Here is a 24,404-nt window from a genome sequence, read left to right on the forward strand (position 1 = left end):
ACTGCCAAACAAAATCTCGATATATTTTGGTATTTGTTTCATTCTACTTTGACAGTTATACCTTGATTCATGAACTCCAAACTTCTTCGACTAATTCCCTCGGAACTCGAAATATTATTCCTTCAAGCAAAAATTGAAAAGAGAAGAAGAAGGAGGAAACAGGAAAAACTACGATTAATACCCAGTTCTTTCTTTGAACTTGGCCGCTTTTGAGACATCACGCAAGAGCGTGCTTGTCTTGGCTTGGCTGATCCATACGAAACAGGAGATGATCCAGGATAATTGACCACATTTGATACTTGCAATAAATTAACTAACTCCGCATACTTTGCAGAATAGCTGTTCTGATTGCCTGCCCAGTTTGCAATCCATCAGGAACTTTAACCACAACGTCTTGAACCATCAGCCCTTTGATGCTTGAGATGCTAGCATGACGGATTTGAAACTCAAGGTCTCTGAGTGCATCCATCAATCTTGCATGCGGGTAGTTCACGTCCGGACATTGTATTCGGATCAAGGCTTCTGATCCAACAATCTTCACCTCCACGTAAATCGCAGCTGCAGTAAAACTAGATGATGATAGCCTTGTGTGATCAACAGTGGAGGTTATGCTTCGACTGTCATACATGCCACTCAAATTACTCATGTTGGCCTCTCGGGGTTGTGCTTCAAGTTTCACCTCCAAGTTATCAATTTTGGCCTTGAGCTCATTGATGTACACGACTGCATCCGCGAGTAAAGATGCCTTGTCCATCTTTGAAACATTGGGAACCACCGAGCGGAGAGCGTAGAACCGATGGTTAAGCTTCTCTCGGCGCTGCCTCTCTGCTTCCACGTGGTTTACCGGGGAATCTCGCCCGGTCGTGGCCTTTCTCCCTCTTTTCTTCAGCAGAATGTTCTGAGTATTTTCAGAGGCAAAATTACCATCAGAATCAGAATGCCCTGAATCAGATGAGGAACGGCCAAGACCATCGCCTTGATCTTTAATTTTATCAACTTCCGGTTGCTTCTCCAGCAAGGTGCACTCCTTTTGAGCTTGTGGAAGCATTCCGATATCTAGAAAATTAGGAATATCGCGTTTGGCGGAAATTGATGGTTGACCCTGATGGCTTCCCAGCTCCCTCAACACCTGAGAACTCGCATTTCCGGCCCCAAAAAGGGACTTAACTTGTTGCACCAAGCCCCAGTCTTCTCTAATTGACTCCGAAGAACCCAGTTCCACCACCCCACGTGAAGTTGCAACACAAATTAGAGTCTGAATCCCATGCAATCGAGCTTCTCTAGCTCTGTCGCACTCATAGAATTGGAGCTCTAGATCACCTGCCAACCAAATGTACTCCCCGCAGCTATATGCTCGGCCGAGAACACCATCGCGTACAGCAAATGATCGTGTCACTGAGACGGCGTAAAACCATTCGGAGTCGGTGACCTGACCATCCAATGTTACTCCGTCTACGTCCAAGTCTTCAGCAAAAAGAGATTGGAGTACTCCTTTACTCACCCTCGTTCTGTCCAAACCGAACCCGTATCTGGGTTGGTCATCGCCTTTGTCGTTGCTCACTTTGGACACGAAGTCTCTGCTGCCACGAAAATGGCCATCGCCCCATGACAGAACAACTTGGCCATTGCTGTCTTTGGACGTCTGCCAGAAGATGGAGTAGATCCACCATTCAGGCCGGCTTTGAATAATGAACTGGAGACGTTGATGAATCGTGGGTGAGGAGGCCTCATGATAAGCGTTAACAAGAGAAGAGGAAGAAGAGGAAGAGATAATCTCGTCCATTTGCTTGATCACTTTGTTGCTTTTGATGATCTGATTGATCTTGTTAGCGTCTTTGACTAATTGATAATTAAAGCTAGCCAAGGATAGTAGTAATGAGAATGAGAAACCGCAAGGAAAAAAGATTGTGACGATGCTTTGGAATTCTTTTTTTTTTTGAAATAAACCTCAAAAACTTCATTAATCAAACTTTATGATTCTGAGCATTAAAATGCGGCCTATGAATGTGCTATAAATATTGGGTTTCCTCCACTAGTAATTTGTACGGTCAAAATGCATGTGATAAACACCTTACAGTACGTACTTTGATGCCCCAAATACAGGGGACCTTATTTTGTGGAACGCAAATCCTTTCTAGAAAGCTCTCGGTTCCGGCCGGCCATCTTTTCGGGAATTCGTAATTCTCTTTTTCCAATTACGTACAGGGACATCGCGATTAATTGGTATTTTTTTTTTTTACCTCTTTTTCATGTTGATCTTCTTCAACTAATTTGTTCTATATTTTATAATTCATTGATCCGTACGTGCTTTATTCCATGGTCGACTCACTGTCACAGAGTCCTACGTTAATACGGCCTTTTGCCTTTATGGTTGAGGATTTTTAACGTTAAAGACGAGCTACTTTTATCATAAGGCTATACTATAGGATACATGCACTACTTACCCCTGCACGTGGCGGGGTCCTCGATAAGCAGGCTAGCTGTGCCCATTGAAATCGACCATGCATGGATGTAGCTAGGCTGCTTGTAGTACCATGGTCCATGTAATTGTGTAAGTGGGATGAATTTAGGTTTAATATTTTATCATAAGGCTGTATATTGGATGCATGCACTACTTTATACCCCTGCAGTACGTCGGACCGGGGGGTCCTCGATAAGTAGGCTAGCTGTGCGCATTGAAATCGACCATGCATGTATGTAGCTAGCTGATAGGCTCAAGGCTGCTTGTAGTACCATGGTCCATGTAAAATTGTGTAAGTGGGATTAATTTAGGTTTAATATTTATATTGGAATTAAATTTCTTGGAGTTCTTACTTCTTAGGTTAGGGCATATTATATATATAGCGTGTAAGAAAGATAAATACACATGAAAGTGGATCCTATATTAATACTTATAATTGTGTCCATGGAATTTTCAGACAACATTAAATATTTAATAAATTATAATATTGTCCATGCCGTTCATGCATTTCTCTCTTTTTCACTCCATACTCTAAATTCTAAAAGGATATGATCGAATTCATTAAACATTGAAAAAAGAAAAAAAGTAACAAACAAAAGAACATGCATGATGTTGAATATGTTTCAACAAAAATACTGATCTTAAGAAACAAATTGTAATTTCTAGATCTTAAGGACCTTTGGTCGTTCTTCCTGTTCAAAGAAGAAAAAACGAGGAACAAACTGAAGTACTACATTCCCCAAGAACATGTTGTAGCTATGATTTTGATCTTGACAATTTCTTTTAAGATGATCTTGTCCTGATACGGCGCAATTTATTGATCTTATGATCTGAGAAGCTAGGGTCGATCATCACTCATCAGGATGGATTTGGACCTTTGTACGTGCATGCGTCATGTCCCACATCGTCTTCGTTTCGGATCAATTGTAAATAAGGAGTAAATAATCGGACGTACATGTTTGAATTCGATCAAAATCAGGGAGCTCCCTGATTTTATGGGACGTACATTTTAATTTCCAAGTCATGATCATCACGATCAATCATGACTAGTTAGCTTTCAGCATTAACGCGTATCGATCCTTGCTTTCGACAGACCCACATGAAACATATGCCTCTTAACGAGGAGATCAGGTTAGGATCGAACTCGTTCGTACAAGGAAGGGGACGTGAATCTCGACTTGCGAAAAACATTTTAAGAACTTGCTTTTAATTTTGCAGATCATTTTGTCTCTCCATGCAGCTGGTTGGAGATGGGGAAGTTGCTTACGGAAACCAAAATTTTTTGAAAGAAATTAGAAAGTTGCCAGGCCTGCGCGTGATTCTCTAGTATGTCATGTTTGACCCGGCTAAATTATTTTTTCCGTACAATAATTCATCCATACTGTTTTATTCATGACTTAACAGTATAAATTCCATTATTTTCACTTTTTTTTTTCCTTTTTTCAATGCTATTTTGATACTATATACTTATAATATAATATATCAATCAAAATTCAACGGGACGAATTCTTTTAATTACAAGCTAGCTAGTATGAACAATTGAATTCTTTTAATTCAACGACGTATTGCTTAGAATGACATTTTTTTTATGGTGATGATTTTTAAGGAGGGTGATGATTGAGGAAGTCATGTCAAGAAACACGACATTTTGATTTAATTAAAATGTTGCGTCACTTGTTAATAATTATGTCATTTGTCAACCATTTTATTATCAATAATTGTGCCTTTTGCCGATCAGTATTTCATGACAGTCATTGGTGTCCAATGAAGTCACTTAATTTCTTTTGTTCATACCAACTTGTGGGATAAATATTTTCATGGAAGGATCACTATATTGTCAAGTTTCCGGCTCATTCATAATTTTTGTTCTTCTTAATTTACTGTTTCCGAACATGGATGGATTGTAAGAGCAACAAAATGAACTTTGGACAAGAAGAGGTGCAACTTGCTCAGATACATGATCCCATCCAGCTTTGTCCTCTTGAGGGGAGCCGTTTAAACTATATATTATATTAATCATGTTGTATTATATATATTTCCACATGACTTCTCTATTTCCGGAGACACAAAGGCCGCAAGCACACGCATTACAATAAATAAATAACATTACGAATTATTTATAATAAAAATAATTATTTGTGACGAGAATAAAATAATAAATTTATTTTGATAAAAAATAATTATTTTTTTCAATAATAACTAGTAGCAAATAATTACAATTTTCTTATAGTTACGTACGTAGACTAGTACTACAGTACTACTATAAATGCCATTCAATGCCCCATTTCTGAATCACCTTACGTTTTTTAGTTTGAATTAAACTTCAAATCTATTTGTCACACATTCCACATGGTTAAGTATTATTTTGCTTTAAACCGAAAAATTGGAAAAATACTCCACCTTGGATTGTTCATAACTAGCTGTTTCATAAAGTAGGCCTAAAGCAATTTGCATGTGGACTTCGATCTAGGCCGAAAATTTAAGATATATATTATATATGCAAGAGTAATTTTTTCCAAAACATCACGCACCGCGTGGATCTACTTATAAGATTTGACAATATAGATTATATCGATGACGATTGCACTACTACTAGAACAATAATTTGTATTTCGTAGATCACTTTAACAACTATATCACTACAAGAAATCAGGCATTTTCCAGCGATTTTAAAATCGCCACAAAAAAATCGCTGCAAATAGATATTATTTTCGGCGATTTTAAAGTCGCCGCTCAATTTCGTATGTGAAGTTAGGAAATACAGGAATATAATTTTGGCTTGACTTTTTGCAGCGACTTTTTTATCTTTTGCAGTGACTTTTCTCGCCGTAAAAAAAGTTTTGCCTCTGTTGCGTGTTGATTTTCCATCGAAATGAAAAAATCGCTGTAATTAATGGATTTTGCGGCGAAAATTGTCGCCGTAATAAAATATGCTGCAAGTAGAACTTATTAGCGGCGAATAAAATTCGCCGAAAAAAGAACATAAATTTAAATGCCACGGGTTAGGTTTTTCTTCATTTCTTTCCCTCGCCAAACTCTCCCCGCCCCCCTGCCCCCCTCTCCCCACGTTCTTTTCCTTCAAGCCTCCGCCACGCACAGTCGCCACGCCACCGCCACCTCACCTCGACAGCCAACCGCTCCTTTTCCCCCAGCCCCCGCGCCGATCTTTTGCCTTTTCCCCAAATCTAGCCTCACCTCTCTCTCTCAGATTTCTCTATATCGCCGCCGTTGGGGGCGCTGTTCGCCACCACCCACATCTCGGCGCCGTCGACAGTCCTCCGTCGGAGCCCCCTTCTCCTCCACGCCTAGCCGAGCAGCTCGAGCCCCTCCCTCTCTCCCTTGCTCTGTTCGCAACCCACAACCACTAGCTCTCCTCAGCGCCGCCGTGCTCCTCCCGAGCCACCACTCCACGCCAAGCTACCACCCCTGGTATGGGTTTTCAAGTTAATCTTCAAGTTAATCATGATTTCAGCTTATTGTTTTATTAAAGTATATAATTTTAAAAAGTAAATTTCCTGTTTCATCTTGTAGGTTTTTGATGATTTTCTATTTGTTGTAATTTTCTTTCCATTTTGTGAATGTTGTATGATCTCTCATAGGGTGATGCCACTCTGTTAATTAATATCATATGTGTATGTATATTATGTTTATGCACACACACTTACTTTGTTCTGGGTAAAGAGAGTAAGGAATGGAAGACCAGAGCCTGGGTTAATACCTTCTATGGATGTGATGATAGTAATATCTTATACTTGTTGGGCAGTCTCTTAAGAGGGACCTAGACGATAGGGGCCAGAAGGGTTCTCTCAAAACTAGATCTATAACTTGATCTCAACACCACCAAGAATAAAATGGAACTAAATCAATAGACAGAAATAATGAACACGGTTCCATTAATCAATATATGATTGCCACCTATGACAGATTTGTCAAATCTTCTGTCACATATTAAGGCTTTACAAGTCAGAAAACTTCCCAACTTATTCTTAATAATTTCTTTTAAGCAACTAATCCTAAATTTTATTTTTACTATCTTGATTTTGTTTTCTAAGTATTAATCCTTAATGTAGATGGAACTGTATGGCTAATGTTAAGTGGAACTTCTGTTTTGGTCACTAGATTAGCTACACTATGGTCCATAGAAGTTGGGTACATATTTCTTATGTTATAAGGTTCTCCTGAGCTAGTCGTCATCTGGCTATGGTACATACTTAAAAACTGAATGAAATCTTAAGATGCCTTGATAATTCTCAATAAATTTTAACCAACTTATCATCATATTCATCACACTCTTTTGATGCCAATTTACCTTTTGATGCCAATTTTAACCAGCTTGTGTTTTGTGCATTCTACTAGCCTTTGTGACTGCATGCACTACAAACTTCATTTGTTATGTGTGGTTCTGTTTTAGTGCAGTGATGTTTTGGTGTAGTGGTATTTAATATTTTGTTTGTCTTTTTCGATTTTTTTAATCTTTATTTGCAGCATTTAATATAATTATAGAGAAAAAACAAGCTTGGTGGTTGAACATTGCCTTCTCATAGTCATGAACATTGCCTTCTCATACTCATACTCAATGTTTTAGGAATATATAGTTATCAATATGTTTTCTATATAATATTCAAGTATAAAACTGTGCTAATTAATGTATGAAGAGTTATATATAATTTGAAAAATGGAAAAAGTTTTATCATATGGTTATAAGTAGTTACTTATAAAAATAAGACATATCCTAATCTTACACTTTTCTTGCTTGCAGGTAGAACCTGCTTTTGCTGATAGGTAGAGCTCTACATGTGTTTAACATGTAGGTGATTTTAGTGCAGTGATAGGTAGAGTATGTAAATGTGGTTCATGTCATTTGTTATGTGCTTCTATTTTAGTGCAGCCATGTTTTTTAGTGCAGTGGCATTTTAGTGTAGAAGACAATTGTGGTTCCTTTTTTGTGCAGTGGCATTTTAGATCAATAGGTTTTTTTTAGGCTTCATGCCAATTTTGGTCATATTACTAGCTCAGACTTTGGATCTTTTTTGAGTATGTAAAAAGAATATTAGGGCAATCCATAGTGTAATATCTTTTTTGTAAAAATGCACAAAACTATACTGTTTTGTGTATTTTTTTTTAATTTTCTGAAACATCTTTTCCGGCGATTTTTGATCGCCGAAAATAATTTTTTATAGCAGAAATATATTTATGGCGACATGAAATCGCCAAAAATGCTTTTTGGCGGCGAAATTTACCCTTTGGAAATACTTCATAGTGGCGATGATCTTAAATCGTTGCGAAAATAATAAGCTATTTGCGGCGATTTATTAAGTTTTTGTGACGACACATATCGCCGCAAATAGTAGTTCTCAGCGATTTTAAAAGCCAATCGGAAGGTCATTTCTGTCGATTTTTTGAACATTTCCGGCAGACTAAAATCACCGGAAATAGTAAATTTTGTGACGATTTTTGCCAAATGCCGAAATTGATCAAAAATGGCTTTAGGATTGTGGCGAACCTGCAGCGATCTATAAATCGTCGAAAATGCTCAAATGCAGTGATTCTGAAAGGTATTTACGACGATTTTGAGCGCTGGGAAAGGCCAGATTTCTTGTAGTGTATTAATCTGAATGCATGGTTAATATTTTCACACTGTCTGCATAAACACGTTCTATCCTATATATAAAATCTATAATATAAGATATATCAATTATTGTAATAATATTAGAAATATGATCTATTGTCCCCCCTCCGCTTAGGCGGTGATGATGGGGTTGGTTCTCCATACTCCAATTAGTCGGGTATGGAGTTTTGTTACTTGGTTACTGTTATTTCTGTCATGAATAAAGTTGTGCAATCTCTTAGACTTAGGTTTTTAGAGATTTGTCGTCTGGATCGGACTAAACCTTGTCAATTACAAAAGTGTACTGGAAAACTACTAACGTTTGTAATTGGCTTATTTTAAGTCAACTTTATATGTCCTCTGTTAATGAATGAAATGCGATCTGTTGTAAAAAAAAAAATTAGAAGAAGAAGAAGAAAGAAGAGAGATAAAATATTTTACCTTCTATCGTTTGTTCAAATAAAGTGATCTAAAAACATGTTTGTTTTATAAAATGAATTAATGATCTCTAAGATATTCAATGGAAGGACAAAGGATACTATGCTACTTGTTTTGTATGATCAAATCCAACAAGGACGTCAATTAGTCAATATATATATATATGTGTGTGTGTGTAGATCCATGTTCATACAATAATATGCGACTAAATAAGTTGACAAGCAGCACCTGAATGATCTGTCACGTGATCGAAGTAAGTCAAGGCGCTACAATATTGATCAAGTTAATTTTCCGCTGTAAATAATTACGAGAAATGATAAGCTACGTATTTTATGAATAGTAATAATAAAATAATAATAATAGAATATTAAATAATAGTGAAGAATAATAAAAAATAAGTAAAATAATAATAATAAGAATACTCACTTATTACCAAATTATTACGGTGCCCTCTCATTCAAATCATCGGTCATGCTCCTTAGCGAGCTAGCTTGGAGAAAGTAGTTGCGGCTGGCTACTTGGTCAAATGTGGGATATTTTAATCATGTCTTACCAAAATGATTCAAATATTCCCTACTTTATATTAATTAAATAAATATTGAGGAGATCCCGATCTACTCATTCGTACCATTGTTGCAAGAGTAATTATGATGTCACGTTTGCCTCTAAAATGTAATGTCCTGTCCGTAATTCTTGTGACAGAAAAGACAGACACTAAACACGAGGTTAATTAAGCTTAATTAACAAGCTTATGATTCATTAGGTTAGTTAAACTGTCGGTACGTGCAGCTGGGGTTGGAATTTTGGTAGCAGCCACTCCCCATTATTAATTTATTAGAAAGGGTCAATTTCTAATATATAATATTATATATGAGATTTAGTCTGAATTACGGGAATATTGTTGAAATATTAAAATATGAGATCCGTTTGAATAGTAAAAATATTTTATTTTATTTTATCGTTATAATTTTTTTAAATTTTTATATAAAATATAATAAATAATTTAACTTTTTTAATTTTTAAATTTTAAATAATAATAATATTAAAAAATAATATTTTATTTTATTTTTATTTAAAATAATTTTATATCATTCATTATCATCTGAAACATATTTCCCCGACCACGACCAAGATTTTCCAGAGTCCAACCCAACATTCTCCGGCCCATTATCTTCTGGCACGAAGACTATTATTTTATTCATCAATATTTTCGTATTATTATGAAGTATATGTAAGTCCATACAGCAGAGCAGACACTGTTAATTGGAGGATACAAAATATAATTCCTAGAATTCTACAAACTCGATCAATAAGACATGATTACTGTTCCGCATTAACTTCTTTGAAATTATTTTGGATTTATTTTAATTTGCTTTGTTTTATTATTTTCTTTTGTTGTTTTCTGTTTTAGATACTTTGGGATTTTGAAGTCTTTTATTTCATAATTTCATTTGTTTTTTCTAGTACGCTTTCCATATTTTTTTCATCCATTGTATATTACTTTTTTTATATATATATATTTTTTAATTTTTTTAATAAGTCACATGACAACTCCAACTATATATACTTAGGCAGCGGGGTAGCATTTCTGGTTTAATATTCAAGTCATAGGCTAAACAATCGATGTCGCAAGTTGCGACATTTTACTTTCGATTGTTTAGCCTAGATTCGTTAGAGAATTCTTCGACGGAACTCAAGAGTCAAAATATATATGATTTGATCATGCACAGCTTGAAGCAATTGATATTCTTGAAAGAGATTGATCAATAAGAAGGAAAGAAAAACAAAAACTGAGCTTTTGATCAGACATGGATCGATCGTAATTAATTAAGCTTAATTGTCGAATTAGCTAGCTACATACGAATTAATAGGATATGATGCAGGGTGATTAAGTACCCCATGATAACAATGAATTAACTCCGCATGATCACCTGATCAAGAATAGCTATTCTCATTTCCTCGCCACTTTGTGATCCATGATCAGGAACTTTTACCACAAGGTCTTGAAGCATCAGCCCCTTCACGCTTGAGATGCTAGCATGATGAATTTGAAACTCAAGGTCTCTGACTGCATCCATCAATCTTGCATGCGGGTAGTTCACGTCCGGGCATTGTACTCGGATCAAGGCTTCTGATCCAACAATTGTCACCTCCACGTCCATCGTAGTTGCAGTATAACTTGATGATGATAGCCTTTTTTTATCAACTGTGGAGGTAGTTATGCTTCTATTCATGCCATACATACCACTCAAATTACTAATGTTGGCCTTTCGGGATTGTGCTTTGAGTTTCGCCTCCAAGTCATCAATTTTGACCTTGAGCTCATTGATGTACACGACTGCATCAGCGAGTAAAGATGCCTTGTCCATCTTTGAAACATTGGGAACCACCGAGCGGAGCTCGTAGAACCGATGGTTAAGCTTCTCTCGGCGCTTCCTCTCTGCTTCCAGGTTGTTTACCGAGCAATCTCGCCGGCTCGTTTGCGTTCTCCTTCCCTTCTTAGGCCGAATGTTCTCAGTATTTTCAGAGGCAAAATCACCTTTAGAATCAGAAGGTCCTGAGTAAGATGACGAACGGCCAAGACCAGCTGCCCCTTCATCTTCAAATATTGCATAAACTTCTGGTTGCTTGATGATCTCTTGCAAGGTGCACGCCTTTTGAGCTTGTAAAAACATTCCGATATCTAGAAAAGGAAGATCCCGCCTGGCAATTGGTGGCTGACCCTGATGGCTTCCCAGCTGCCTTAACTCCTCACGAGAACTAGCATTTCCAACACCGAAAAGGGACTTTAATTGTTGCACCAAACCCCAGTAATCTTCTTGAATTGAGTCGGAAGAACCCAGTTCAACCACCCCACTTGAAGTTGCAACACAAACTAAAGTCTGGATCCCATGCATACGAGCTTCTCTAACTCTCTCGTACTTATGGAATTGAAGCTCTTGATCACCTGACAACCAAATGTGTGCCCCGCTGCTATATGCGCGGCCAAGAACGTCACCATCGCTTACAGAAAATGATCGTGTAAATGAGACGGAGTAAAACCATTCGGAGTCGGTGACATCGTGACCATCCATTGCTTCTTTGTCTATGTCCAAGTCCTGATCGGCAAAAAGAACTTGGGCTCCTTTGCTCACGTTGAGTTTTTCCGAACTGAACCCATCTTTGTGTTGGTCATGATCATTGCTCGCTTTGGACAGAAAGTTCCTGGTGCCACGAAAATGACCATCACCCCATGATAGAACTGCATGGCCATTATTGTCTGTGGACTTTTGCCAGAAGATGGAGTAGACCCACCATTCAGGCCGGCTTTGAACTATGAACTGTAGAAGTTCCTGAATCGTTGGTGAGGTCTCATGACAAACGGGAACAAGCGGAGACGAAGAAGGGGAACAGATAATTATCTCCTCCATTTGCTTCTCTCTCCGGCCTTGCTCTTGATCTCTTTTTAAGTTAGCGTCTTTGATAAAGCTGTGATAATTAGAATGAATGAAAAGTGGCAACGAGAAAGAGAAATATCGGCATAGAAGGAAATATTGAGCGATGATGCTATAAATAGTTTTATTGTTGGCCAAAGCAATTTTGGGTAAGGTTACGTACGTACGACTGCATAGCCTGCAAGTGGTAATTTGGAAAAAAAGTTGTATCTATTATTATTATTACGTCCCTATGTCCCAGAGTCAATTTGTTTCGACGTGGGGGCTAAAAAAGGGAATCCAATCAATTTATTTCGATCTAGAAAAATAAGCTCACGAATTTAGTCTTATTTCATCAAAAATAGTACATTTTAAATTTGCACAAATAATTTTCAAAGTGTAATAAAATTTGGAGTTTTTCTTTTTACTACTCACTACAACACAAATGGTCTTTTGCATCTAAAATTTTTTTGTCGGCTCAAATTGATGCTAAAAAATATCATTTGCGGCAAAATTAAATTTAACACTAAATTTCGTTGCAAATTGTGCCATTCGGAGATTCCAATATATATATAGCATATTTTTTTATTGCAGTGAAATTTTAAGTTTTTGCGACATTTTTTTCTTGCTGCAAAATTATTACAAGAAAAATAGCTTTTTTGTGACCAATTCTTTTGTGACAATTTTAATTTGATTGAAAAAAGTCAATTTTTTCATTCCTGTCGTTTTATTTCCAACAAGTAAAAATTCATCACAAAAAATAACTTTTTGCGACCAAATTGAAATTATCGTCTCAAATAATTTAGACGAAAAAAACTAATTCCGACACCTTGATTTATTTTACGACAATAGTAATTTGCTACTAAATGGTCTATGTGGTATTTAGCTATTTGCGACGACTATTTAACTATGTGCAACGATATTATAATGCTGCAAAATGTTGATTTTAAAAACTAAAAGACGAAAGTCTTTTCTTTTTTCCCCCCGCCCCAAAGTCTGGGTCTCTATTTCTTTTTTCTCTCTCCCCCATTCTATCATTCAAATTTCATCCCGACACACACACACACACACACACACACACACACACACACACACACACACACACACACACACACACACACTCTCTCTCTCTCTCTCTCTCTCTCTCCGTCCGTGTCTCTCTTGCTCTTTCTCGATCTCTCCCCGTTTTGTGTCGCAGCTTGTCGCTGTCGCCCCCAAGCCTTGCACCACAAGCACGTCACGGTCGGTAAATTGCTCTTCATCAATGTATGTTCCTTGATTTCTCTCTTTTGAGTTCTCTCTCTCTCTCTCAGATTCGATTTTGGTTCCTTGGTTGCTCTATAATATTTGTGGTCGAGAAATTGTAGTTTGTGTACATGATTAATTTAGAGCATGGTATTTAAGTTTTAATTTTTTGTGTAGAGCATGGTTTGATTCTTAATTTTTGTGTTGCTCTATTGAGCCTTGCATTATGGTGTTATCATTGATGGGGCTTATATGGTTTGACTATTGAGGTCTTTGGTGTTCTTTTGATTTTTTATAAGTTTTCTGATAATGATAAGGTTACTACTTTGAAAAATAATTTACACACAACACTTTACACAACTATGTTTTAAATTATGGATATTTTTATAAATTACCTTATAAAAATAACATTATTTTACAAAAATACCCTCATTTTATAACATTGTTGTACAATGTGTTGTGCAATGTGTTGTGTATATATCATTATTCTACTATTTTATCGAGCTCTATTGACATGGGTCATTGGTGAATGGGTCACATATATCTTGCACGTTTACCTTAATTTAGCTTGGCCTTTTTTTCCCATTCATATCCTTGCAAGAAGGAATTAGTTCATTGATTGGAATGATTGTCATGCATAACATAGATGAGAAGTAAATTCCACTTATTTGCCAAATTCTTTGAAAAAATCTATCATTAGAAACTTTAAAAAAAAAAAAAAATCCTTATAATAAGGATCATGGGAACTTCTTTAGGGATGTGTTTGGATTTTTGTAATAGAAATTTTCAAGTATGAGTTGAATTCGAAATTGTGGTTGTTAGAACTTGAAGGTTGTAATTTTTTGGATGATTATAAAATTTTGATACAGCTGTAAAGTTCCTTAATTTCACATAAGCACATGAACTTAGAAAGTGTTATCGTTGTTACAACTGGCAAAAGTGTTATCCTTAATTTTAATTTTGGAGCAATTTGGATGTTCTAATTTGATGTTATTCGGCAAAAGATTGGCAATGCTACAAGATGTTTTGTAGGGATTGACAGAGAGCATTTTTTGAAGTTGAAAAAGTGGGTTGTCTTGAGACTCAAATCTATTTTTTAATAACTTTTGATGGAATAGGACTTATGTGTGTCTTATTTTGGATGTAGATGGAGTATGACTTAGGTTGGCCTTTTTAGTTTGTTCAAAGGTGCCAATGGACTTGAAGATTGGTAAAGTAAGAGAAGGTAAACACCATTTTTCTAGTTATAATTTATATTGATATCAACTTACAAAAAAAAATTATATTGATATCAACGTTGATTTTTTTTTCCTCCAACATCTCAATAACTGCTACTAGTCAGCATTGGTTAGAACATTATGTATATTATCTCTTAGAAATTTTTCTGGCTTTAGTTCTACATTATTTATATGGTTTACCAAACTGAAATTATGTTATGTTATCAGCATAGTTCTACATTTACTTTAGTATTATTTGTTATTTTCGGTTTATTGGACAAATTTGGGAGCAGACCACTTATAATGGTATATTGTATTATAACATTATCTATTTTCTAGACGTGCTAATTTCATTTAGTAACCTCTTTTGACATTTTGTAATCTAGTGAAGCAGATGCCATGTGCTGAGCCAGTAAAAAGTTATGTACTTTTAAATTTTCTCCATTCTCATGAGGTAAAATATTTGTTAGCTTTTTTTTCACTTTTTAAATTTATCTTCATCTATTGCGACAACAATACATGAGCTTGTGAATATTAAGCTTGGTTTGGTAATTTTTAATTCCCCAAACCTGTTGAAAGCACCACTTTGATTCTTGTATGAAACTATTCACAAATCATTTTTGCTACATTTGCTTTGAATTTGGGATGAAAAAAAATATACTACAACTGTGTACAATTAGTCTTAAAGATGATGGGGGTGTAGGAGAGTGCGTGATGATTTTCAATGACTAAACACACAAACTCTGTTGAGAACCATAAATATTTACATGTATCTCTCTTTCTTGTGCCAGGAGCATTAATTTATGCTTTGCCTTAAACTCCACAACTGTTTAAGCAAATGTTAATGGTCTTTGGTTTAATTTTTTAGCAATATTCAATGAAGTTTGTGATTCAAGGTTTTATCTCATCTCTACAGATGTTCTTGAAATGAAGTTTTCACACATCTAGATATTGAATTAATGGCTTTCACTCCTTTGGAGGACAAGATTTATGCAAGTATGTTGGACTTGATGTGTTTTGTACTTTGATGTGCCTTAAGAAGTCTAAAGTTGCACACAAATATAATGTAATTGCTTTATGCATTGTAATATAATGTAATTGCTTAGAATATAAAGCAAGCACTTTGTGTACATAATTGCTTTATGGATTGAAATACAATGTAAGATGAGTAATTTTTTTTTATGTATTTTGCGACAATAGGTTTGGAGTCGGCAATATATTTTTCCTAGCAAACTGTCTATATTTGCGACACTACTAGTTAGTCATAAATGTACTTTTTGCGTCACAAGAATAAGATATTTGAAAAGACGTCACAAATATTAAATACTTCCGGTGATACATATTTGTGACACTAAAAAATAGCTCAAGAATAATCCTTTTTTACAATGATATATTTCAATTGTGGCACAAAAATATTGGTTGTGTTTTTTTTTACCGTCAACTCACTGATGTTTTACGTCTAAATTGAAACACGTTTGTGTCGACAGAATTCGCTACAAATATTAGAGCTATTTGTGACCCACACTAGTGTCATTGCCATAAACCTTTTGAGACGCTCTAGTTGCGTTCACTTTCCGTCGATTGGATTTGGAATGAATTAATTATTTGCGGCAATTTTTGGTATTTTCGCCGCTATTTCATTTGATGCAAAAAGTCATTTCTGTTGTAGTAACTTTTGAGTATATAAGAATTTTGAGAAAACATAAGTGAAATCGTTGGAATTAAAATGTTTTATTGGGTTTTAGGAGAGGAAAGAGAAAAAAGTTAAATAAAAATATTGAAAAATTAAAATATACTTTTGACTTTATTTTTTTTTTTAATTTTGAAAAATTAGTGTTGCTTTTTGTGTTTTGTAAGACATTTTAGGTATTTATTTAAGGTGATGATGCGCATCTAGCTAGGAAGTGAAAGTTTCGTACAAATTAACTTATTCATGAAAAATAGAGACTAGCTATTAAGAATTGGATCTTTTTAATTGCTTCATTTTTTTTTTTATGAGTAGTACTATTTAATTAAAGACTTTTACACAACACACAATCCACATGATATATTTTGATTTGTAAAATCGAAATTTTAAAATTTATGTTTTAAATTAAATTATGTCACGTGGATGATATTTGGTGTAAAGGCTTTTAAATATAATTATTATTTATTTTTTATAAGCTAGTGAATCAATCAGGTGGTGTTGCCGGCCAGAAATTATTGTATTGATCAGTACTTATGGCCGTATGTATGGGACCTATTATATATGTATATTGACTAATTCCTGTGGTACTAATTGAAAGGTTTGAAAACGATTTCTAATTCAGTTAAGAGAGGAAAAACCTAAGATTCTTTAGTTTCATTGGTGGAAATTGTTGGCATCGACGTGCACCACTTCATCAAGACCAATCAGGTGCAAACACGTTTCACAATTACTGCACGTGCAATTGGATTTGGAACAATGCATGCGTGTATCATGTGTATCATGTTGTCCCCGAGAATTATTCTAATTTCAAAAGGATGAGTGTGTATTTCAAACACGCATGCATTTGCGTGTGACTGATTGTTTGTGTGTGTATATATATATACACATGAAGTGAAAAATCATTAGTGTGATCTGTGTCGTCTCAGAGAATTTTCGTTCCATTTTGACAAAACTTGAACCGATGATCATGATCAACCGGCCACGCTTTTGATATTCTAGCTAGTGGTAAGTCCGCGTAAACAAACCTGGCCTCCATATCGTTAATACAACAAGGTTTGATGTATTAAAAAAAAAAAATTTAATTTAATTAAAAGTAATACTACATACAGTTATAAAGTGCGCAACCGCCTCGCAGTCATTTTGAAAAAGTAAGGTCTACTATTATAAAATTATTATTTTTTATGTGAGTCTCATATTTACTTATTTTTTCTTAAGAAATTACGAGAAATCTCTTACAAATCAAGTCTTATCATGTTAAATATGACATAAAAGGTATGTTTTACATATCGGCCGCTTATAAGTAGAAGAACTTAATACATATTTACTAGAGGATCATTATGAAGCTTTTTTTTTTTGTCAGGAAGACCAATTTTTTTTAAAAATGTCAAATTTTCAAGACCATATCAATAATTTTCTCAACAGGGAATTAATTGATTAGGTACTTAATTAGTTAATTTAGATGACTAATGAATAACGAGGGCATGCACACAAGAAATTGGTTTTGTTTTCTTATTATTCGAAAGTGTAAACACGAACCCTTGCTACCTTGACCTTGTGATTATAAGCGTAACAGCATATATACAAGAAAGCATGCATATTGAAGGCCAATTAGGAGAAACATATCAAAGCTGGAAGTTAGGAACAGACAGCAGACAGCTTTCTGTCCTTGTTGCGTGCCAATGGATTTCGAACGTGAAAAGTGCACTCATTTTTTAGTAATGTTACATAACTTTTCATCTTTTATATATTATATTTTTAAATTTTTTTTTTAAATTAATTTAATTTTTCTATTTATAATTTATATATTTAATATTTAATAAAAAATAAAATAAAAAATATATAGTGTGTGAAAATGATATGAATAATAAAAAGTTATATAAATTTTTTGATATTTTTTCACCCCAAGACGAATGGGGGGTAGGGATGAATGATTTAATGCTAAGTCGTCGATAGTACCATGCATGTAGGGTCGCTGCCACTTGTTTCTGTCTGATAGATGTTTTCGGGGCCTCGATCCCCACCCTATGGACTACATATGCACGCGTATTTGAGTCGAGAATTTCGACCGACCGAGCATAAAATCATAATAATGACAAAAGCTTTCATATTTATTATTTCTACGCATCATACACTATATATTTTATTTTTTTATTTTTTTAATTAATTAAATTATTTTATTCATTATCTATATATCACATATTTAATAAAATTAAAAAATATAATACGTAATATATAGAAATAATGAATAGAATCTTTCTAATCACAAACAAAGATTGCATCCCCAATAAATCAAGTCTCCACATATTGAATAAGGATAATATTATTTAGTCTCATGATTTTGTACCTTCATTTTGATCGTTCGTGTGTTTTATTTTCATAATAATTAAGGAAATAATTACTAGTGAATTTGCGTAATTTTTTTAAATGTTTAAATATGTTTAAAAAATATTTAAAAGAAAAAAGGAAAAAAAAAGTTCAATTATACTGATAATAATTTTGAGGGAGCTAATTCATTAGACTGAGTAGCCAGCCCAAATAAAGAAATCGAACCTCATAGGTGGAGGAATTATTGATGAGATGGTGTTGAGTTGATCGATCTGTCATGAAGAAGGCAAACAGTCTACGAATGTTAATGATTATCATTTATTTAATAAAATATCAAAATGGAAGTTGTTTGCTCAAAATGAAGTACTAACGATCGAGAAAGTCAGTAACAAATGATGAGTACGAGATGATTAAGTTATGAACATCCCAAGTGGGCTTAGAGCCTCAGCTAGTCTTTAGGACTCAGGCCTTCGAGTTAGCTACATTCGGGCTCTGATCTTGAGGTCCACTCCCAATTATGTTGTGGGCCACGTACAATAGCCGCACGGGTGTTGGAAGGGACTGGGTTCACATCTCTTCCCCCGTGCAGACTGCTTAAAATGCATATTCCCGATTTGATTTAAGCTATGTTTGGTTGTTAAAGTATGTTTAATTCATCTCTAATTAATTATTGATAAAAATTAAATTCATCTCAACTAATTTTATATATTTAAATATATATTTCAATAACCTATTTACATTCAAACAGATATAAATGAGATTCATAAAACACAACTCTTCATAGATCAGATCATTTGAGATCACCTCAACCTCCAAATGCAGCCGATTCAGTTTTCCAAGAAAGGTATAGAAAACAGCACACGACTAGACATACCCACAAAAAAGAAAGCCGCAGTTTATTCCATCTCACTAACGTATTTTGAGTAACTGTGGTTTAGGTGGTGGATCATATACATGCGTTGGACAGCTTTCCAACGCATTTTAAGTTACAAAAGTTAAAATGAAAGGCAGTATTTGCTTTAAAGAAAGTTACTATATATACATTGAGCATGAAAACCATTGAATATGCAGCTGGTTCTAAATTTGTCTATATACTGTGAGATATTTTTGCCTACCTGGGAGGTTATGTCCAGATCAATGACTTCTCAAATTTGGAATTGGTTAACAATACAAGAAAAGTTCACACAAACACATATACTCACCAACATGATATTGAAACAAAACAACCTTGTATGTTTTTAAGCCAATCAATAGGTTTTATAGCACGACAGGTCAACAAGAATGCATTCCAAATATCCAATTTTCACAAGATTGAGCATCTTTACAGTTCCTTTCAACAAGATATATACCGTATACAGAAGTTGGCTAATGAAATGCATGACATCTAATTGGATAGCTCTTAAATAAACTTACAATAATAATAATAATAATAATAATAATAATAATAATAATACTTGGCTTTATTTAATTTTTGAGCAGCTTTTTGATCTAGACGAGTTAAGGAGACAGGACATCATGTGTTGGGAGGAGTAACACTAAGCTGACATCTTTTTTCTGTACTAGATTCCTAACAAGTAATTGAAATACTAAACAATGGGGGAATCCATGTTGTAACTGCTGATGTTGACCCAACTGCATTATGGTAAATGATTCAGAAGAGATAAGGAGTCAGGCCATTAAAGGCATTGATCAGTGTTTTCGTAAGCACTCAGCTTCAGAAATTGATGACCGAATGATGCACAACACTCCACCCAACGCCACAAAGCACTAATTAAGAGAGTAGAGACCCATCACGGACGTTGTCTTCTAATTCGGTGAAGCTTCTCTCCTTCATCTTTCAAATCACTTCATGATCTTCTCTTTCCTTTTTTATATTTCCCTCTATACAAGAAAGAGCAAATCCATCATGAAAACCGTAAGAAAACACTTGTTCATGTAACCCAGTAGTTTACTCTTTATGATCAGCACCTCAGTTTTGAAGAGAAATATTACTGTTGCGAAGAGACGTCGAAGATGTAATGTTTGTCATGACATTACATCCCACCTTTCCGGCCTCCTGTCCCGTGTCGGATCTCGTTGAAATTTGAACAAATAATTCTCGAAATTAACCATAAATACTTCAAACTTGAAATCCCAATACAGTCTAGGAAGCATAAATGATGGACTTGATATAGTAAGACTTGTAGAATACTACGCAAAAGAAGGATTGCAGAATATATACAGGGCATTCAGAAAACCAGATCTTGCTGTGTTCTTGGTCGAAGAACATGATGAACAGCTAGCTAGTAGCTACCCGTTCACAACATCTAGTTTTTAGAACATATCTTCCTCCTCTCACAGATTGCAGAATGTGGGGTTTCATTTCTAAGAAGAAAAAACAAAGAAAGAAGTTACTGTTCTGAACTGTGACATGCTCATACATAGCCACATAAATATGACAAGACTAGAAGGTCCAAGCAAAATCAGACATCCAATCTATCACATCATTGTTTTTCCTTTTCTTCTCTATTTTGTGTAAATATTACTACATCTCACCATTCGCGTTCCCATCGCTCTCAAATCTGATAAAACACCCTAGATGAAAGAAGTAGTGCAAATAATAGAGTGCTCTTGCAAATAACAAGTGGGTTGCTTCTCGAACACAACCTACTCGCACATCTGTCAGCCTTGAGAAATTATTCTTCCACCTTTCTTGAAGCAATGGATTAAGTGGTGTCAAACACACGCATTATAAAAGCTAATAACATCTTTGGATCGAAACTTGCGAAAAACATTGAGTTAAAATGATCAATGGAGATAGTAACCTAAGCATACCTCCAAAGAAACCGAGTGCTTTTGCCGTCTCTTCATCCGTGAAAAAAGCATCAAGTGACCAGACTCAGAGGTCCAAACAAAAGAAAAGCCAACAATCCACCCATCTCAGTATAACTTGCATACAAAAGATGAAACCAGATATACCCACAGAATGATATTTCGAAAACCATGATAATAATACATACAGTTTTACAAGCATGCATATTGATATCAACTATTATTATAACCATTATATATGAAAGTCCATTTGTGAAAAAACTTGCAAATAAACACAGTAAAGGAGATCTGGACTTCTCTCGGCATGAACACTGCAGTACGAATCCATCGGAGGAAAACCCTAAGCAAAAGTACCGTTTTGGTGTTGAGGCTAGGAATGGAAGTTCGAGAAGAAGCCAACTACGAAGTAGATCAGGGAAAGGGCAGAAACGGACAGAGAAGATTCTTGCGAAGCCATCATGAAAGAACCAGCCCAATGATGAACCTGAGAGTTAGAAAGACTGACAGGGAAAAACACAAGCCTGCCCGATCCATGAAATTTAGAGAAAAAAATAAAAGAGTAATGATGATCCGTTCACTCTTCTTCAGTCAGTAAAAAGGGTGGAAAAAAGCAGTCAAAATCCATCATCATTACTCCAATCTGCTCTTGCCCAACGACCATAATTTCTCTAATTACAAAAAAGCCATAGTAATATATCATGTCTATATAAAAAGATAAAAAAAAGTCCCAAAAGCTGATAAGAATATACCAATACATGGGAGAAAATCACATGAAAAAGAGGCAAGAATGCTCACCAGTAGATCAAGACAAAAAAATGAAGAACAAATTAGAGGAGATTGTGATCAGATTGAATAGAAGCAATAATTGGGGGGAATGAAGCCTGGTCCGACGTCATAAACTCACGATCACTGATATGAGCATCTCTGTCAACTGGGGATACCAAAGATCTAATTTGGAAAATCGGTGAAATTGAGATAATATCATAGATCTAGTTGGTGGCCTCGAGCCAGACAACATTCCCCTCAAAACAAAACGCTTCCTTTATCGTCTTCTTCCTTACCCTCTATTTCACAGACCCAGATATTCTAAGAAACTCTCAGGCTAGAGTATGGAGAGAGATAGAGCTGAGAGATACTGGAAGCGGAAGAGATGGGTCTGCCGTCTGTGTGATCACGATGGAATGAGATGGGTGAGTGACAACTTAAGAAGGAAGGGAGAGATAAAAAGGCCAGAAGAAGAGACGAGAGGTGAAAAGGACAAACGTAGTAATAAAAGTACGGTAAGCACATTTTGCAACCTTCCACTAGAAATTCCCTAATTCTCTTTTATAATTTGTAATTTTTAACTATTGGCAGATATATTATATAGATAACTGGTCGGGACATAATATATATATATATATGTAAAGTAAATTTATAAATTTACGTAATTTTATGAAATTTATTAGATAAAATAATAAAAATAATTTTATAATCAAACATATTATATCAAATCATATTAATTTGTGAGTTTATTTTTATGTAATATTTTTATAATTAAAATATTTTTCTAATATATATATATCATTTATCATAAAAAGTTATATCTTTTATTATATGGGGTCATATTTTAACTGACTTTCTACTAAATAATTATCTATAAAATTACCTAAAATATATCAATAAAAATAATAATTAAATATAATAAATATCGCATTATATTCATTATTCAAACAGATTCATTGGGATCTAAAATGGTACACCTTTTAACTTTCCAAAAAGTTTACAATATTATCCATCTAGGTGGGTGGAACTTGTATTAATTTTTTTAATTTACCAATCATTTTAACCGTCACATTATAATTAAAAAAAAATAATGCAAATAAATATTTAATTAGGGTTTTCCATAAAATAACATACTTACTTCTTGGGGATTATATCTCCTCAAGAATTTGAATTAATATTATCTTGATTTAATTTTTATAATTATCAAATCACTATAATATGATATTATTTTAACTTAATGTTCATAATAATTAAAATATTTACCTGATCTCATCTCTGTAATTATATATAGGGATCTATATATTCAATTATAATAAAAAAAATAACAAAGATATAACCCTAAAAAAGTCTCTCTTTTGCTCTCTCTTCTCCAACTTCAATTTGTATTATATTATATTTTCTTCTCATAGCTTTACACTCGATTATTTTTATTAATTGTGAGCCTATTTTATTGGATTTTGGTTTGAGTACTGTTTGAAATCTCATACCCATTTTTGGCCTTTTAAGTTTGATACTACAATTTACCAATGTCATATATAGTCCATTGTTGACTAAATCTTTCAGTCTAAGTGTTTGTTGGCTTTAGCCTATTATCAACTCATTATTGACCACAACTTAGATTTGATATTCTAGCTAGCAGCCACATCATTACTAACATTAATTTCTTCATTTCATTGACTATCAATCAACGTGTGTGTATATATATATGAGAAGGTAGACTCAAATTTCAAAGTTGATTTAAAGGAAGATGTCGGAGATAATATCAAATTATCGGTTCACTTTGATTTGATTTTTATAAGGAATAAAACGTTTAACTTGTTTTATCTCAATACAATTTTTTTATAAATAAAAATCTATAACTTGCATTCTATTATAATTAAAAATAACAAAAATATATCAACATCTTTCCGTTCCTCTCTCTTCTCCATCTTCAATTTTTATTATATTATATTTTCTATTATTTACGACCACATTTCTCCCTCTATTTTTCTTTAGTCTGTCTCAGTCACTTCTATCATTCATGATCTATCTAGTCGTTTCTGCCATATACTATATATATATATATATGAAATTCAGCTCCTCTTCATCTTTCTCTCACGCGCATGCAGGCTAGTTCTTTTTTTTTTTTTTTTTTTTTAATCTCTACACGTACGTTCATGTAAAACTTTAACTCATGTCGAGAGCGCCAGATCATCAATAATTCATGACCTAATCACACCATGATCACCTACATGTTTTATCCAGAATAACCCATTATATATATATCTCAACAATTCCAAAAACCCTTATCATTTACAGTGTATATATATATATATATATATATATATATATGTTTAAGTAATGCTATTACTTACAATTTTATTTATATTTTTATTTATAAGATTCATTTTATTAGTTTTTTTTTAAATTTAAATTTTATGATTTTTAACATTTT

The 24,404-nt window shown here is 34.3% G+C and overlaps 2 protein-coding genes across 2 annotated transcripts; both read right to left on the reverse strand.

The window, feature by feature from the left end:
* Positions 1-2,038, reverse strand: LOC108993751 (transcription factor MYC2-like). The gene has a single exon (XM_018968763.2). The coding sequence runs from the start codon at positions 1,781-1,783 to the stop codon at positions 314-316; it is 1,470 nt and encodes a 489-aa protein (XP_018824308.2). The 5' UTR covers positions 1,784-2,038; the 3' UTR covers positions 1-313.
* An 8,336-nt stretch (positions 2,039-10,374) lies between these two features.
* Positions 10,375-11,944, reverse strand: LOC108993752 (transcription factor MYC1-like). Its single transcript, XM_018968764.2, has one exon. The coding sequence runs from the start codon at positions 11,915-11,917 to the stop codon at positions 10,421-10,423; it is 1,497 nt and encodes a 498-aa protein (XP_018824309.1). The 5' UTR covers positions 11,918-11,944; the 3' UTR covers positions 10,375-10,420.
* Positions 11,945-24,404: the final 12,460 nt, after the last annotated feature.

This window comes from Juglans regia, chromosome 9 (genome assembly GCF_001411555.2).
Source record: "Juglans regia cultivar Chandler chromosome 9, Walnut 2.0, whole genome shotgun sequence".
Taxonomy (NCBI): Eukaryota; Viridiplantae; Streptophyta; class Magnoliopsida; order Fagales; family Juglandaceae; genus Juglans; species Juglans regia.

What these genes read in the sequence shown, in the direction of transcription:
- LOC108993751 (XM_018968763.2), bottom strand. Translation starts at nt 1,783, where the DNA reads ATGGACGAGATTATCTCTTCCTCTTCTTCCTCTTCTCTTGTTAACGCT.
- LOC108993752 (XM_018968764.2), bottom strand. Translation starts at nt 11,917, where the DNA reads ATGGAGGAGATAATTATCTGTTCCCCTTCTTCGTCTCCGCTTGTTCCC.